At 34.8% G+C, this 18,524-nt stretch overlaps 1 protein-coding gene across 2 annotated transcripts; it reads right to left on the bottom strand.

Annotated features, from left to right (window-relative positions):
* Window positions 1–390: 390 nt before the first annotated feature.
* LOC134840529 (mitochondrial adenyl nucleotide antiporter SLC25A24-like) lies at window positions 391–17,170 on the bottom strand. Of its 2 annotated transcripts, XM_063856405.1 has the most exons (11): window positions 16,915–17,031; window positions 16,480–16,693; window positions 13,058–13,184; window positions 12,779–12,866; window positions 12,026–12,176; window positions 8,681–8,839; window positions 8,307–8,459; window positions 7,899–8,006; window positions 3,415–3,582; window positions 1,283–1,442; window positions 391–762 (listed from the first exon to the last, which is right to left on the bottom strand). In XM_063856405.1, exons 2-11 carry the CDS (start codon window positions 16,690–16,692, stop codon window positions 590–592), a joined length of 1,500 nt encoding a protein of 499 aa, XP_063712475.1. In that variant the 5' UTR covers window position 16,693; window positions 16,915–17,031; the 3' UTR covers window positions 391–589. The 2 variants fall into 2 exon arrangements, with proteins under 2 accessions (XP_063712475.1, XP_063712476.1); XM_063856406.1 differs by lacking the exon at window positions 16,480–16,693 and having other exon boundaries at window positions 395–762; window positions 16,915–17,170.
* Between the last annotated feature and the right edge of the window lie 1,354 nt (window positions 17,171–18,524).

Below are 18,524 nucleotides of genomic sequence, written 5' to 3'. Positions count from 1 at the left end.
GAAATAACTGGAAAACTCTAAGGTTTCAATTTAGGCAACCACAGATTTCAACGAGTTCATGAGAGCTAGCCAACTATAGTACTGCCAAGACCAATTAGTACTAGGTACTACTGACATAGTAGTTTAGTAGTATAGTTAATAACGCAAAGAGCTTAATTTTTTCCTTTAAAAACAAAGAATATCATGGTCTTTTTTCATTGTAAGACCGCGCAATTTTTTCACACACATATTCTTGAAAAGGAAGTTATTCTTCAAAGTTAACCTTAAGCAGGGGCACAACAGCGGTTCGCCGTGATGAGCTGTACAGCTCGTATGTTGCTCCTATCCCTCGTGGATAAAATGATTAAAAAAAAAACCTATTGTCATTGTAATGATACATCAAAACTTGTTGACACCCCTCAGATTCGTTCAAAATGTTATCAGACAAGACCAGCGTTATTATACTAGACCAGCTAATCTAATTTTAGCTACTGCCTCTACTACTATTAGTCAACTAGAGTCCAATTTTCTGATGATCTTCCTTTTTCAGACAAGTCTTCAAATAGGCACAATGGTTGCTGTTGTTTTTTATTACGACATAAAATAGTAGCTACAGCCCCAGTGCTCGTTTGGTGTTTTCGTAGACCACCCATGATATAGACACAGCTGGGATGACCTTGAGGAAGTTGGGGATGATGCCTCTGTACAGTCCGAGGGGTCCCTCTGTTCGAACTATGTGCAAGGCCAGCTGGCGCATTGAAGGCTGACGTCGCACAGATGCCGCTGCAAAAAACGCATTAATTATAAAGGCCGATCAAGTTGACAGCATTATAACAAAATGAAAATTATGAGAGGCAATCTGAAAGAGCTTTTTGACAATACTTTTTAATGTTTTTTTGCAACAAAGGCTACACCTTCCCAATTTGCGAAAACCCGAGATTCAATTGTGCACATTGAGAAAATAACACAACCTATTTCAAAAGACTAGAAGAGTAAATAAAGCCAAGATGCAGTTGTAAACGTGTAAATGAACTCGGGAAGCAAAACTACAGCGAATTTGTCATCAATTTGAAGTTACTTAAGAAAAATTAAATCAAAAAATAAAACTGCGAGAAAAATAAATTTGAACGAAATAAATTTGAACGTGAAAAAATTTCTCCAAAAAAAACCAAAAAAACGCCGGCCCAAATCATTGCCTTCGCTTTGTTCATTTATTCTTCAAAACATACCACAAGAACAGATGTACAGCAGAAGTTATGACATCAAATGTTCCTTAACTTGGTACAAATAAAAAGGAACCTACTTTGATCTTGCATTTTGGTTCTGAGGAGTGCGAAAGGGTAGCTAGCCAGTTGGCCACATGAAGAGGAGACTGCGCCACAGAATAGCACCACTGGCACTCCTGGAGGTTGTCCGGATGACTGATCTGAAGTACGACTGGAGAGGTATCGTCCTTTTAAAGTCTAAAACACACAGATCTGTCGTAGAGCGTTGTAAAAATGAGACCCATCGATTCATGGAAAAACATCAGTCAAACCGATAGTCATCATCAAAAAAACCAGGTATTCCAACAAGTACATTTTCAAATATCAACACAGAGACAAAACTGAGTTTCGCACCACTTGCGATACAAATATGAATGACTAATCCTAAACTCCAACAAAATAATAGAAAAAAACTTCAAGAAATCGTGTTTGTCAATGAAAAATTGCAACAAAAGCCCAAAAATCAGTCATCAAAAACTTCAGAAAGACCCTTCAGAATGCTAGACAGAAACCAAAGGTTCAGCAAAAATCGTTCCTGCGGAACTAAGCCGACAAAAATCTATATTAGCCGAACATTTTCAATTTGCAAAAAAAAATAGGTTTCGACTGGAATCGAATTCACGGGCTTTTTGGTCTCAAGCATGGGGGTTACAGCAATATGGAAAAAAGATGAACCTTCAAAAAATCGGGCTTTTTGGTCTCAAGCATGGGCGTTAGAGCAATATAGAAAAAAGGTGAACCTTCAAAAAAATCGGGCTTTTTGTTCTCCAGCATGGGGTTAGGGTTAGGGGTTACAGCAATATAGAAAAAAGATGAACCTTCAAAAACTCCAGTTTGCAAAAAAAACAGGTCCCAGCCGGATTTGAACCGCAACCCTTTGGGGTCTCAAGCAATTGCCTCTAAACTAGATACACCGAATTGTTGCTTGATTTTGATTTTAAAATTAACAAGCGATAACAAAGCCGAAAATACCTGAGCACAAACCTTCATGACAAAAAAATTCAAAATTCTTAACTAAATGAAAAATGTTATGTCCTTTTGTTTGCCCTCAGAACATGGAAGCACAGAAAAACTTTTTTCAATCCCCAAACGACGCCACTAGATTGATATCAGATAAGCCAAAACTTATTAAGCCAATAAGACAGACAAAAATGAAAAAAAAATGAAATTTTAAATCGAGTTAGTAAACATTGTAACCATTGTAAAAAACAAATTTCGATTCGGCCGAAATTTCAAAATGCTGAAAACCTTACAGAAACTTAAGTGAAAGTTAGTTTACAGCAAAAAAAAAACGATTCACCTCCTGGCTAAGTGTTCAGGAGACACTAAGAAATTTGAATTCATTATGAACCAAGGTACTACCAGGAGTCCAGATGAGTCCTGTGAAGTAATTTACCCGATTGCAATACCTTTGCTCATCTTAAGGGATAAGTATCGCAAGGGTAACAAGAATATCAGGTTGCCCCGCAAGTAGCACAGAATTTTCCGTCCATATTCATAAACAACTTTAACACTTTTTTAAAGTTATTTTTTTCATCAAATTAGTGCCGTTTTTAGTGCGTGGTGTGACTCGAAAGTTATACAAATGCGTGATTCGAGAAAATTAGAACCGCGTAGAATCTTAGCGAATGAAACATAATCGATTATTCTTGTCTTCAAAAAATGAGTGACAATAAAAAAATTAAAGCGCTTTTTCTAATTTTTGCACAATAAATTTTTAAATACACTTTTTTAGAAAACCTTTAATGCCAAGTAAACACTAAATCAAACATCCAAAATTAGTTTTATTTCTGGTGAAAATAAGGAATTTTAAGCATAAAAGTCAAAATAAAATAAATTGTTATATAACGATCGTCACTCGATCGCTTCACTCGCTCGAAATTGAACTAATAATCAAATTTAAAATCAGTTTTTCTCGAAACGGACAACTTTTTGAAAATTATCTAACATCTTTCGAATAACGACTGAAAGGGCTTTAATTTGGTATATCACTCGACCCATTCCGATAATTAATTGTGGTACTTGATTTTGCGTGGAAAACAAAGCGAAAAAACACCCGAATACCAAGTTCCTTCCCGTTTTCAACAAAAAATGAATAAATAAATAACTCATGCATGAACCAACTTAATTTACAAAATAACATGATAAAATATTCTAAACGTGCATGTACCTCATAGACCATGAGGTCAATTCCAGCGTATGGAATGATTCCTATTGCATTGGGAATGTATCCACGGTAGAACACACGCAGTCCACCCTCCTTGTACACCTTGGCTGCACAGTCCACGATGCCCGAGTACTCGCCCGTCTTCCGCAGAATCAACTTCGTCTTCAGAAGCTACAAAGCGGAAACTAACATTTAGACAATGATAAACACAGCCAACAGAGAAAACCGCCCTTAAGAGTCAAAAAAACCTAACAGAAATTGAAAATCTTACTTCAAGTTTTTATGAATCAAAACTATGTTGCCTTTTTTTAAGAAATTCACTTTTCTAAAAAAAAACATCCTGTTAACTCTTAGAAAGTTAAATGATTACATTTTGGATTTATTAAATTTATGATAATTGCATCTACCATCATTATCGCAAAATCTATAAAAAGCATAGCTTTCTTCAATGGCTTTTGCTTCGGCAACCAAATAAGTCTTTCAAGTCAACTATGATGTTTAAAGCTACATTAAGTTTCACCAAAAAGAAAACGATTAATGCACCTTTATGACTAAATTGAACACAAAGAATATTAATCAAAAATAGGAACCATAAATGAAAATATACAGAAGAATAAATGAAAACATACATTTCCCTCAAAAACACCTGACAGACGACAATCCGAGGATTGTGAATTCTAACTTAAGAATTCGTCACATACTGAGTGTCAAACAAATGATTATTACTAAGCCAAAACATAGCAAACTAACAGTTGGAAAAGAGTAATGAACGCAAGAAAATAGAAAAAAAAACAGAAATTGAAAAAAATAGATGCCCTTTAAGCTCTTTGAATTTCTAGAATTAAATATGATTGGCGCTTTTTTGATAACAGTAACCCAATTTGAGAAAACTCGATCAATAAGTAAAGTTTTTAGATTAATTTCAATTGAACTCAAAAAGAGGATAAATACCTAACTGCATTCATAAATGCATTAATATTTATGAATCTGTAGTTATTAGAGAATTTTAAGACTTTTACCTGAAAAAAAAAAACAAAACAACAAAAAAAAACACCAAGACCTATACAAGAGTCTTCACTACGTTTATTAATCTTAACAAGAATATCCCATTGCTGCACAACTTAACTCAAAGAGAAAACTGGATTAACAGGAACTTTATTCATCTGTAATTCCAAAAAAACTCAAGTCTATTTTTGAAACTGGAAAACACTCAGGTTTTTCGTGACCTTTACAATTTCGCTGTGCGATAGCGAGTTTGCGTCATTTTATACAGAGGTGAAACTGCGCTTCGCAAACATTAGCGAGAATACGACAAAAAAGCAGCTCTATAAAAAGCAAAAGGAAAAAAAATAGAAATAAGCCTCGAATTACTAAAAAATTCCGTTTCGTCTCGGATTCGAACCTACGATCTACTGCGACCTAGAGATTATGAGTCTCACACACTAACCGCTCACACACGGACGCTTAAGGAACCACAACCACTAGCCACAAATAAAGCAGAGAGCAGAAGCTATGCAATTTCATATGGCACAGAGAAATTTGCATGTAAATGAACACTTTCAATGAACACTCAATGTTTGTTTTTGCGAGCTGGCTTAGAAAAAAAGAACGTTCGTACTTATATACTAACGCTCGCCAGTTCGCTAGTGTGAACAAAGGAAAAGAGACGAACTTTAAAAAAGACAAAAGCCAAATCTCGGAAAATTAAACTTGGGCGTGAACAAATTTTAAGACTTTTTCTTGAAAAAACTTATCGAGACCTATAGAAGTGTCAATCACTTAGTTTTTTTACACTTTAACATCTGGTACCCTTCCCTTGGCATACAAACTTTAATGGCTGTATATTAACCACTGATCCGCTCGGACCAGGATAACCACTTTTTATTGTGTAACAAACAAGACTTCTCGTATCATGGCGAAGCCTTGAAAGTTCCGACTGCCCTTTAATGACAATGAGAACTCTTTCTCTTTTATCTTTTCTATTCTACACTCGCTATAACGTACAGCTTTCCTCATTCCGAAATATGAAACTCTACAAAATATAACGCGCTGAGTATCCCCATTTGCCTTATAGTAGTCACAGTAGTTCCAAATTCAATCCCTAATTACTTTACAACAAATGATCAAGGTGAAAATTGTTTTCATGCTTTATAAAAATTCGTCACAAACGGCTAAATAGAAAATTGTCTGGAAAAACCAACCCGAGAAAAATTACTCACTTTCGACAGTCTGAACAATTAAGGCAAACAAATAAAAGTAAAAAATTTGTATTGATAAGGCTTTGGCTGTCTAATACAGAGGCGAAGCAGCACTTCGCAAACACAAGAGACAAAACGACTAAAAAATAGCTTTAGAAAATGAAAACATAGCTATGAGACATAGTTGGAGAAAAGCCAATGAACGTGAATTAAAAGAAAACCATTAGCTTGTTTTTGAAAAACTTCCACTTTTGAACTTCATGATTAAAATTTAGTAGGCCTTCAAGTTTGATGTAACTGTTTGAATTTTCCTAGAATATGTTTTACTGATGCGGGAGGAAAAACGTTATTTTTAAAACGGCAAAAATGGACTTTACCCAACACAGAAATGATTTCTCTACTAAAGCAAGTCATTCTGTTAATCGATTTCTTCATCTCAGAGCAAGCTTGGTAGTTTTCGACAAAAATGAAAAGGTTTCCGAAAAACGGCCAAACTTTCAAAATGTGAACACTTTACAACGCCAAAAATTTTTTCTACAAAAGTTAGGCTGTAACAATTTATGCAGGAAGATCATAATTACACGCTTTACCAAATTGATTTTTTGTCTCTCATGGCAGGGCAATTTCTCAAATAATGGAACAAAAAAAAAACCAGTGGCATAGCCGATCTGTTCATTGGTACAACGTTTTAAAACAAATCGTTGAGGTAGTTTTCTAGAAAAGCTAAAACTTCTGCGAAAAACAAAAATTTTCCAAAGAATATCAGAAAACCAGTTCCCATATATTTTCATAGCCAAAGGCGAAGCAAAATTTCGCATCACTTGCGATATCACAAAAAATAGCATTGCAAGCTAGCAGACAGGAAAGGAAAAGAAGCAACTAAGTCCAACGAAAGCGGAAAAATTTTCGAAAAACCCGACAAAAAACTTCAAAATGTTGTCTGGAACGATGTTTTTTTGCGGAAAACACATTCGACGGCGTTTAATCATCTAATCCGAAAAAAAATTTAGCAAAAAAAGAAGTCAAGGCTAGTAGAACTACAAATTGCAGAAGTGAATGAAAACATAAAACGCAAATACAACGAAAACTTCCTAAAACAAAAAAGTTCTATGATGTGGCAACTAAGCCCCGAAAACATAAGTAGGCAAATAATAAGCCGACAAGCTTTTTGGAACGGAACCTTTCCCGTTTGAAACAAAAACAGAACCTGGTTAGATTCGAACTCGGGACCAAGATACCAAGCGATTCTGTAAAACAAGTTGTTAACCAAAAAAAGTCTATATTCCGATTTGATAACGCTTGCTAATCGCAAGTGTAAATACCTATTATTATCAAACAGGCCAGTGGCTAAGCGAAATTGACAAATGCTTTTGAAATGTCATTGAATACATGCCCTACAGCAATAGCATAAATGAACATTTTTAATCGACACTTTCATTTGCGACGTAGGTTGGGAAAAAAGTGGCAATCGTAGTATGATAACACGCTCAGATTGTGCAATAAAAAAGTACTAAGTGATGCATTGAACCAGCGACCATTAAAGTAGATATGTCATGCCCTTTCCTCTGCCTCGGTCGCTTGACGAAAGGCAATCACTAGCCACCAAAAGAGGAGAACAGATTATATGGAAATGCGAACGCTACAGATTGTATTTATAGCAAAAGATTCACTAATTGAACACTTTAACTTGCGAGTTACTTAGGAAAAAAAAGAAGAGTCATACCTTTTACAGTACGGGGGTCAAAATATAGTGTCAAAAGAAACCTTTTATTGTAATAGAAGATCCGCCACTATAATCAAATAAGACTGCTCATATATCAAGGCAAAGCCCTGAATGTTCCAACTGCCCATTATTTGGATCCCAATACTAATAAAACTCTGCTATGCACCGGAATTGGAACCCCGTCCTCCAGCGCAAGAGTATCACGGACTAGCATCTAGATTCTCACACTCTAATGAGGACTTTTAATCGCGAGTTGGGATGGAAAAAAAAGTTTTCGTAATATGACACTACTCTCGGCATGTGTAAACAATTTTGTGTACAGGATAATAATTCGTGTTACGCTTTCAGTTTCATAGATAAAGTCTTCAAACTATTTAAACTAGCAGTTTACGTAAGCTCAAACGCATTTAAAATTGTTGGTAGCACTTTCGCTGGGAACATGTAGATTCCAGTTAAGATTCTGTCGCCACTATAACTTTCTTTCAAAACTTGGTCAGAAGAAAAAAACTACATCAAGCATATATATTCCTTAATTTCTTCAAAAGTCGGATCAATAAGGCACTCACTTCTAGGGGATAGATAGTTGTCTGTGCACAGAGGCCGCCAATGGAACCAGCAAAGAACCTCTGCAGAGCAGTAACTTCACACTTGTCCCCTTTGATGATCTGCTTCATCTAAACAAACCATCAGAATATTTATAAAACCCTTTTCGGTTATATAAATGTACCAACAAGATTATACGAAACGTTATTTTGTAATTATTTTTTAAAGTTTTTTTGAAACTTTCCTTCGACAAAAAAGGTGGACGAAATACACGTATGAACGAAAAACGAACGGACTGACGAAAAGGATCTGTTAAGTTTTCCATGATGACATTTTATAACAAACTAACTAATATCATTATCTTTCGTGCAAGCCTGTAGATTATTTTTCAGTTTAATTGCATAGCTCAAAGCTCACGAATTATTATAAACCTTTTCATAGGTTAGGAATTTGATGGCTGATTCGGGTGCTATCTTCAAGACATTCATTCCGTTCCCACGCCATAGTCCAGTGGCACCTCCCTCTGATATCAGTTGTCGAAAACCCGAGACTACACCAAGGGGGTTTTTATAGGACGAGTGGACCTGAAATGAAACAAACGGCTGATTCCACATGAAGAAAACAATTTTAAGCTACTGCTTAGATTTCTGTAGAAAAAGACATCAGAACAAACTGGTATCGCAAAACACTGCTAACGCCTTTTATTTATTATAATCTTCATTTAAAAAGTATTCAATGTTTAAAATAATACGAAATTCGAATTGAACTTTTAAATTGTGAATTAGAAAACAAATAGAAGACTTACTTGCAGCAGCACTTTCAGTCTGTCTATGGGTGCGGTGCAAGTCCTCGACACTGCCCCTGCCACTCCTCCTGAGATGAGAGTTCGCAACAACATGGATCCCGCCTTCTCCTTCGCCGGCAACTCATCTGGCACTCGCAGGTCATCACCCACGTCCAGATTCTGAAACATTTAAAACACTCAAGCTCAATTATTTCTTTCAGAAGCAACTTTTTATTGGATTCAATTTTTTCTGTTTCACTTATATGCATAAACGTTTCGGGCTCTTTTTACTTCCCCCCCCCCCACCTGCAAAATTTTAAATTTGAAGTTACTGTTCACTTTGTCCGATTGTCATGAAAATTGACATGCAGACTAATTAGGCCATGACAAACATATTTGGTCTCATGATTAACCTCGTAAAACCACTCGTTAGACCATAAAATTCATGTTTGAGTGAGGTGGGGGTAAAACGAAAAAGAGCCCGGGTCAGAACCTCAGAGCCTGTCAATTTTCAAAAACTTCGAAGTGGCTCTTTAATATACCTACCGTATGTAATGCTTCGATTGTTAAGCGAAAAGCAAGTGGTAGTTGCGAAAAGTGCTCTCAACCCAGGATATTCAGATTATTAAGATTTTAGACGAAAACTGTCAGAAGTATAGAAAGAAAGACAAACTTACACGGTATGATCTAGTGACAACTACAAACATAATAGTCTTATTAATTTTCTTCTCCGTCACAAATCCATTTTCATTTTTTGTTTTCGGAGCTTCCAAAGAACTAAATTTTTGACTCAAGTAATCAAATGATAATTCTGCATGTGTTTTTTGAAGCTCATAACCATGAAGCTTAACACAATCAAAAGTTAACGCAACGCGTGCAGTACATTTCCTAAAATTGCTATTTAGAGTCAAACGTCACAAACAGTTTCATGCATGATTGACCTTATGATCAAGTCAAATTTGGTATCAAAATTCAGATTTGGCTGATCTTTTTTTAGTTGAAGTCCAACCTAAGTCCACCCTAAATCCGTTACTGCCATTTTGATCTCTTTAAGTTAGTGTTCTGCCAGACGAGGGCAATTAGTTCCATCTTCGCAGAAATTGAAATTTAGTTCGAAATTTTATATCTAATATTTTGGGGTTAAAGATACCAGTTTAGTGTATCTTCAATGACTTTCCAACGGCGTGAACATTTGTTATTATGGCGGGAAAAAATGTTCACGTAATCAGAAAAAAATAGGTGAGAAAATGCATTCAGATGTGACATCTTCTTTATATCCAGTATTTAAAAAAAACTCACGCCCTTGCAAAAACATCAAAAAGTGAGAAAACAGTTATTTTTGACCCGAAAAAGTCTGCAAATAGTAAAAATGCAATCAATTGCCTTCAACTGATGTAAAAGTTTTGTAAAAAAAATCTAAGATATGGCGAAACATGCCCTTGAAAATGGGTCTTTTAGCTGATAAAATATTGAGTTTGCAATTACTTCTCGTCTTCTGTAGTATATATTGAAATATATATTGAAAGATCTGTAGTAAAAAATTCAGACACATTAATTTGAATACTGATGCGAAGCTGCACTTCGCAAAAAAGCCAAGAAGTAGCTTCGAAAGGTAACAGAGAAAAAGCAAGAAATTAAAAACCTTATTGATATTTGAAAAACACATCCCTCTACGAGATTCGAACTCAAACCTCGAGCAGTTATGTCGACTTCCCTGCGCAACTGGCCCACTTACGCTAACAAAATCGAAAAATCAGCTACTCATAAAGCGGAAATCACTCGCTATTAAACTGTCAATACTATGCGGCGAAAGATTTTACCAAAATTAACTGACCTTTATGCAAATTGGATTAAAAAAATGGTCTTCGTAATAAAACCCATAATTCGCAAGCTCACTTAATACCGTCAAAATTGCCCTTTTGTACCTAATTATCTTAAATACTGAACCACATGGCAAATTTTTCTTCGTAAGCGACACGAGGAAGGGGCTGGCAATTGTTCTTTATAGATGCAAATACAACCTATTCTACAAGTGATCAAAACAGGCAACACAAGCAGTAACCGCATCAAACATTTTCAAATCAAACCATGAAAAAACTTTCAAATTGGAAGCAGTTGAATAGCATGCATTATAGGGCAAAAAAAAAAGAAAAGGCAGGCAATTGATGTGCATGTAGCACAGATGGTTCCAACCGCAAAAAATAGAAGAATATACTTTTTTTTCAAATGTTTGAACAACGTGCGGTGAGAAGAATTTGACGATAGCTTGGAATGTTCGCAAATTAAGCAAAATTGACTACAGTTGTATCCGAAAAATGAAAGAAAAAATTATATTTTCAAAGTTAAAAAAATACTTTTAGCAGAACATTTTTCGAGATGTTCAATATTATTTTCATTGCCAAGGAAGCGCTAAATCAAAGCTTCGAAAAATAAATTTCCAGGGGTAAAACTGATTTTTTTCACGGCTTAAACAAACATAGCCGACAGACATTAGAACACGAGTCAATGAACGCAAAGAAACAAACTAATTTCAAAGAAAAAATATACGCCCTTAGAGCTCTCAAGAAAAATGTACAGAGGCAAAAATTAGCTTCGCAAACACAAGCGTGATCACGACAAAAAGCAGCTCATTGAAGTGCGATAAGAAAAAGTAAAAATAAGCCTCAAATTAGTGATAATTCGGCTTGGGATTCGATCTCCGACCTAGAATCTTTGAGTCTCACGCACTAACCACTCAGCCACGGACGAATAATAAATCACAAACACTAGCAACAAAAAAGCAGAGAATATATTCCAACAAATTTTCAATGCTGCAGATCGTGATTATTGCAAAATGCAACCAAATAAGTGAACACTTTCAATGAACACTTTTATTTGCGACCTAGGTTAGTAAAAGAAGAAAGTTCGTACTAATACACTATGTTTCCCCTAGTGTAATGATTGAAACTTTTTATAGAGTTAACCCAATTAACCCAAAAAGTCAAACCGCGAAAAATCAAATTAGAGATGAATAAAACATAACGATTTTTTCCTGAACTAGATGAGTCTTCACGATGTTCATCGACACTTCAAAAAATTCCTATTATAACAACTGCTTGCTCAATGTATTCGCTCAAAAATAAACTTGAAAGCTAACTTTCATACCGGTTTTTCTCGACAGAGAAAACTTCGTGAAAAAATTTGATGTCAATCAAAACATGACTTAAAGCGCTTTAATATGATATACCACTTAACTTATTCTGGTGACTATTTTTGATACCGGCTTTCACGCGCAAAATAAGTTAAAACAGAAAAACTAAAACACAAGCGTAGACAAAGTTCCTTCTCACTTTCAGTGGTCGAAGCCATGAGTTTCGTGCAACTCACCGATCCGTGTCTCCAATAATTGATGATGTCCTCTGTGTTGTCTGTGGGGTGCAGCAGGTGGTAGTCCCTCCACTGCTCCCAATACACACTTGTTCCACCTTCCACATCCCCACTGCCACTGCCACTACCACCACCCTCGCTGCATTGGATTCTAAAGCCAATGCAGTGACCTCAGATTACTTGGCGCTTTTACACTCCCCTATTTCAAATTTTCAATTTTCAGTGCACTTTTACATGCTATTATGGCCAAATGCTTGATTTTTGAGATGGCAAACAGTTAAAAGTTCAGAATCGTTTAATAGCTTACCATACCAAGTTTTATAGGATTTCTTTAACTATCCCCCTTTGGTACATAATAACAAATCGCTACCCCAATAATGAACAAATTGAACGGTTAAGCAAGTAAACTTTGTACCAAGTAACGAATCTGACCCCTCCCCTTCAGGAAATGTGATTTCAATCAAGGTCAGATCAGAAAAAGAGTAACAAGTTGCTCTGCAAGTAGCACAGAAAGTTCCGACCACAATAATAAAAAAACTTTGGAAAACGTTTCGTTTATTTTTCAAATTATATTGTAATTAAATTAGGCATACTCGTCAACGGGCATTCGACCAATTCCGATGATTATGGTTCAGCGGTCGGAACAACAAGGGCAAAAACTTAGGGGAAAAGATTTCATTAATACTAAAATTAGGGCAAAAACTTCTCGACATCAATTTCAAAAAAATAAGCAATGTATATTACTATACCGACTTTTCAACGAGACTCTCCGCTTCTTTCTGGGAAATGTTGATGCCCAAGTTTGCTAGGCCTACCCGGATTTCTGCAGTGTCAATTTTTCCTAAAGCAGTCAGTGAAACTAACCCTTACTGCACTTTCGATCTGGCTCCAGCTTATTTAACTCTTTGAGTACATAACCAAACACAGATACATTCTACATTTTTTTTCGGTAGTGTTACCTTAGTTCTTCTAATAGCAACTTACTTTACATTTTTCTTCGGTGATAATTGGCTATATGATTGAAACCCTAACCATCCTGGTTGGCGTCCAAATGTTGGAATACTAGACGGAGCTTCTTTTGATGTTCACACACGTACTTGAGGAACTCTGGGAAGTCGACCTCTTTGTCCTTGTTCAGATCTGCCGACTCGATCAGTTTCTAAATCATAAATCAAACTTAAAAAATTAAATCATGCCTCAAACTAACAAGTTATAATCTCAACGAACACGTAATTTCAAGTTCAAAAAGGAATACACACAGCAATTAGAGAACAATCCGATGATATGAAAATATGAAAACAGGTTTCCCATCAAACGTGTAATTGCGGTTCAGCATTCGAGGGCCATAGCATCACTAGCAAACGAACTCAGAGCAAAGCAAGAAAACAGAGGCCGGTTACTGTGCAAATAGAAAAACATAGCCGACAGAACGTTGAAAAAGAATCGAAGAACGCAAGTAAACAAAAAAACATGCTGACTAGTCTTTTAAAAAAATCCCAGTTTTCGATTTCAAAAAAAGATTTCGAGAATAAATTATGCTTGATACTTTTTTTTTGATGAAATTAACCCAATTTGATAAACTGGACCAATAGGAAATTTTTCTTGTTTCGGTAGGAAATCTGATAATTAAAATCCATTTTATAAACTAGACGTCAATCACATTGTTTTGCAGTTCGATAGTGGATTTTTCCTTCCTTTTAACAAAGGAAATGAACAGAACTTACAAAGAAATCATAAGTCACATCGCAAAAAGGTAAATTTGAGTCTGAAAACATTTTCTTTAAAAACACTTAACAAATCATCACGACCTATAAACCTATACAAGAGTCTGAACTATGTTCATCGAAAATTAAATAAAATATTCTGACTGAAGGTTTTTCGCGGTTATTTATCTTAAAGGCAATAATTTTCAAGTTCTTCGATATTGTCCAAAAGTTTCACATTAATTCCATGACGATTTACAAATTCTGAAAATTTAAACTGGCATCAACGATATGACGACTCTCTCACTCGCTCCTAGGACATTTCAAATAGAACAAGGATATCCGGTTACTGTGCAAGTAGCACAGAATGTTCCAACCATAGTCTAAAAAAAATTTTATTTAAAATAATGTCCTTATTGTTTCTGCTTAAGCATATTTGAAAGTAGTAGTAAAATAAGCAAATTGGACAAAAATTTTGCTGAAAAATAAACAAAAACAAAATTGATTATTTTTCGCAGAAACTGTTTTGAATTTTTGAATGGCGCAAAAAACTCAAAAAAAACTTTAATTGAGTAAAAAACTAAATTTTCACGGCCTAAATTTAAAAAATAAGCTATTGTAAGACTGCTCGTTTGCATTATTCGCTGGAAAAAAATTTTCAAATCACAATTGAAAGGACTTTTATTTGACACATCACTCAACTCAGTCCGATGATAATTAGTGGTAACTGATTTTGCGTGGAAAGAAACAAACTCCGAATACAAAGTTCCTCCCCATTTTCAGTGGCCGGAACTATTACGTTGAAAAAACTAGTCAGTTTTTTAACACATCGCTCCGGCACTCACTTTGGGTAGAAACTTTGGCTTCAGTTAGATTTTGAGCCAATCAAACCATTTACCATTCAGAAACTTCAAGAAGTAGAGTGACAACATAAGCTATTGAAGCCCTTTAGATCTTGATTTGAGTACCAATGAAAAATCTTCTGCCGAATTAGACTATATTGACAGGCAATACTGAACTCAGAAGAGAAATCAAAAATAAAATTTGTGTGAATTAATTTTGTTTTTTTTTCCTGAAAAAAAAAAACAATCACTACCAATCACTAAAGAACAGTAAGAAAAGTTTCAATGAACTCGAGCAAAACTAAAAAAATAATTTACGTTTTCATTTTTCAAATTTTTGAAAAAAGTATCTAGCTGAAGCTCTTTCAGTTTAGAAAAACTTTTATTATTGTCATTTTTTTCACACAAAGACAAAGACATTTCGCAAAAACAGCAAAATGAGCAATAAAAAGTAAAAACGAAATCAGGAAAAAAAATCGCTTTAAAAAAGAAATCTTTTGCAATGGTCCCGAATCGATGCTACTTCTATGCCAAGTATATGCAGCAAAAGTCCCAACAAATGAACACTTTTATATGTGAGTTGAATTTAAAAAAGTAGATTGGTTATACAGGACTACGCTCTCTCGTCTGAGTCTAAAAAAACAATCACTACCAATCACTAAAGAACAGTAAGAAAAGTTTCAATGAACTCGAGCAAAACTAAAAAAATAATTTACGTTTTCATTTTTCAAATTTTTGAAAAAAGTATCTGGCTGAAGCTCTTTCAGTTTAGAAAAACTTTTATTATTGTCATTTTTTTCACACAAAGACAAAGACATTTCGCGAAAACAGCAAAATGAGCAATAAAAAGTAAAAACGAAATCAGGAAAAAAAATCGCTTTAAAAAAGAAATCTTTTGCAATGGTCCCGAATCGATGCTACTTCTATGCCAAGTATATGCAGCAAAAGTCCCAACAAATGAACACTTTTATATGTGAGTTGAATTTAAAAAAGTAGATTGGTTATACAGGACTACGCTCTCTCGTCTGAGTCTAAAAAAACAATCACTACCAATCACTAAAGAACAGTAAGAAAAGTTTCAATGAACTCGAGCAAAACTAAAAAAATAATTTACGTTTTCATTTTTCAAATTTTTGAAAAAAGTATCTAGCTGAAGCTCTTTCAGTTTAGAAAAACTTTTATTATTGTCATTTTTTTCACACAAAGACAAAGACATTTCGCGAAAACAGCAAAATGAGCAATAAAAAGTAAAAACGAAATCAGGAAAAAAAATCGCTTTAAAAAAGAAATCTTTTGCAATGGTCCCGAATCGATGCTACTTCTATGCCAAGTATATGCAGCAAAAGTCCCAACAAATGAACACTTTTATATGTGAGTTGGATTTAAAAAAGTAGATTGGTTATACAGGACTACGCTCGCTCGCTGGCTTGAGTAGTTAAGCTAAACTAATTTGAGAAAAATAGATCAATCGGCAAATTTTTCATCATCTGGAAAATCTAAAATTCAAGTCCATTTTTGAAACTTAAAATCACTTACATTTTTTTCGCGCCTTATCGACTTTTAAAAAACGAGAGCCTAACTTCTTCTAGCATCTGAATTGAACTCCAAAAAAAATCAAAATGTAAACCTCAAAAAATCATATTTGAGATGATACACCACGCCGTACGACTTTTCCTGCAAAAAAAAAACAAAAAATGTTTTCATTTAAATCATTGGATATTAACGAAGAAACTGTTAGTCAAGAATAAACAACTACGATGAGATGAGAGAGAGAGGCTTCAAAATGTCAAGCGAGTTCGAGATTGAGAAATGAAATGAATTCGACATATCAAAAACACGGAAAAGATGAAATACAGCATGAAGAAACACATTCTAAACTACATCACTAATACATTTCACTCCAATATACCTCAACTTCTGAGCTTGAAAGGGAGAAACCCAGTATCTCACAGCCCTTCAGAAGCTCAGAGGAAGTTAAGCTTCCGTTGTTGTCTGAGTCTAGTCGGTTGAACAACTGCCGAAGCTCCAGCGTTTCTCCCCCTGGAGTGGCAACTAGAATCTCGGGGGAAAACGCTGGATTGGGTTTTAGGGGAGTGTCCTTTGGTCTGGATGTACCGGACATCCTTACACAGATAAATTTGAAATCAGTTATCATTTTTTTTGAATAAAAATCACATTCAGAACCAAGCTAGAATGATAAAATATCCATAGCGTTCATAAAGAATCTACTTCCAAATAACGTTCCAAATGAGTCAGAGCAAAATTTTGTCCAAATCATGGAAAATTTAAATCAATTCTGATTTTAAAAAAAGCTTTAAGCGCAAGATTAAAATTTTAAATTTACCTCAAGGGAATAGCTTTTGTAGTTGAGGAACTTCAGATACTCTGATATGCGTCGGTTTAGATCCCAGAATGTAAAGACAAAACAATTCGAACAAACTTGTCGGTAATTTGCGACCCTGTTCAACCTCTTCGTAACAACTTCCCACGAAGACTCAATTTTGGTTTCGATTGATGGCTCATTTTGTTCCTTCGGTTTTTCTTCGTCTAGGGTCATTTGAAAGTGATTTATTCTTCATTGATGCGACAGAGCAAATAAACAATCTGAAACAAAAGCATAAAAGTCTATTCGAGGAAAAACAAACGCTGTTCTATCGAGTTTTTTAGCAGCCCAGAATGACGTGTAAAACAATTGGGTTACATTAAACTATGATCATCATATGGATTTGAGTCATAGACAGAAATATTACTTACAAAAATTTATTAAGAGCAAACATTTTTTTTTGCAAGCTGAGTAACAAAAACAACCAAAAAATTGCTTAAAAAGTTTTCAACCGGCTGGGTTCTGTGTTGGACCTCCTTTGCAAGTCTACGTGAAATAAGAAGTCCACCACCAAGCATTTAAAATCTAATTCGCGTTAGTTCTGAAACAATCACTTTTAGTACTCAAACAATATTTTGCATAACACGCAAATAAAAGGAATAGTGCTAAGAGGCAACTTAAGTTTCGCAAAATTCAAAAAACTTTGCAAATGGATGAATGGCAAGAGGCACCTTAGACTTGCAAATTAAAAACAGAAACTAAAAACTAGCTATCAACTCGAAAAAAGATATATATTTTTGTCGACTACATCATTCGAGCTGCGGACTTTCGGATTACGAAGCATTCATCTTGCTGACTTAGTCAACTGTTTTATAGAGTTTACGAATCATCTAATAGAAAAACCAGTCGAATTTATCACTAATAAAGCGGATAAAACACATGCTACTAAATCGCTCCCAGATGAAATAACCACAAAAGATCTATATTGCAAAAAATGTGTTTTATAGAAATTGTTTGAAAGCTTTTGCAACATTTTGACCAAAAAAAATTTTCTGCCATATTGAAACTATTCGGCTTACTTTTTATCTAAGTTCGAATTAGAGTTTTGGGATGAAAACAGTTCACTTGGTCTATTGGGTGTCCGTAGAATAATGTCCTCCCCCAGCATGTATTAATTCTGTATCAAATAATTATTTTACAAAATGTGCAAAATACAATTTCATATTAAAATTTTTGATACAATTTTATTTTGATAAACTACAAAATTGTTTAACTTGACGTTTTAATTGATATTTATCATAATTAAATCTTAAATATGTAATATAGAATTCTCCTCAAAATTGATCTTTTAAAAAATCAGCTTTTCTCAAATAGTTTCAGGTATTTCTACTTATAGGACCCACAGAATTTATAAAGACAACAGCAAGATATGCAATATTTTAACTATATTGGCTGTTCATGGAGGGTTACAATTTTTGAATGGGACGGAAATTAGACTGTAAATTGAATCATTCAACGATGTTGAGGAAACCAAAACTTTTGAAATTTGATCTTTGAAACAAGCACTTTTTACTGAGGCTCGTTATCAAATTGCTAAGTTTGTCGGGGCTTTCCAGGCTGTTGCTTATGGC

Source organism: Symsagittifera roscoffensis, chromosome 2 (assembly GCF_963678635.1).
Source record: "Symsagittifera roscoffensis chromosome 2, txSymRosc1.1, whole genome shotgun sequence".
NCBI lineage: Eukaryota > Metazoa > Xenacoelomorpha > Acoela > Convolutidae > Symsagittifera > Symsagittifera roscoffensis.
This window is presented reverse-complemented; position numbering and strand designations above follow the sequence as displayed.

Coding starts and splice junctions, on each gene's coding strand:
- LOC134840529 (XM_063856406.1), bottom strand. CDS start 17,127: ATGACCCTAGACGAAGAAAAACCGAAGGAACAAAATGAGCCATCAATC. Junction 13,185..16,914: donor ACAAAAGCTATTCCCTTGAG/GTAAATTTAAAA, acceptor TTTATGATTTAG/AAACTGATCGAGTCGGCAGA. Junction 8,840..12,025: donor ATTATTGGAGACACGGATCG/GTGAGTTGCACG, acceptor TAAATGTTTCAG/AATCTGGACGTGGGTGATGA.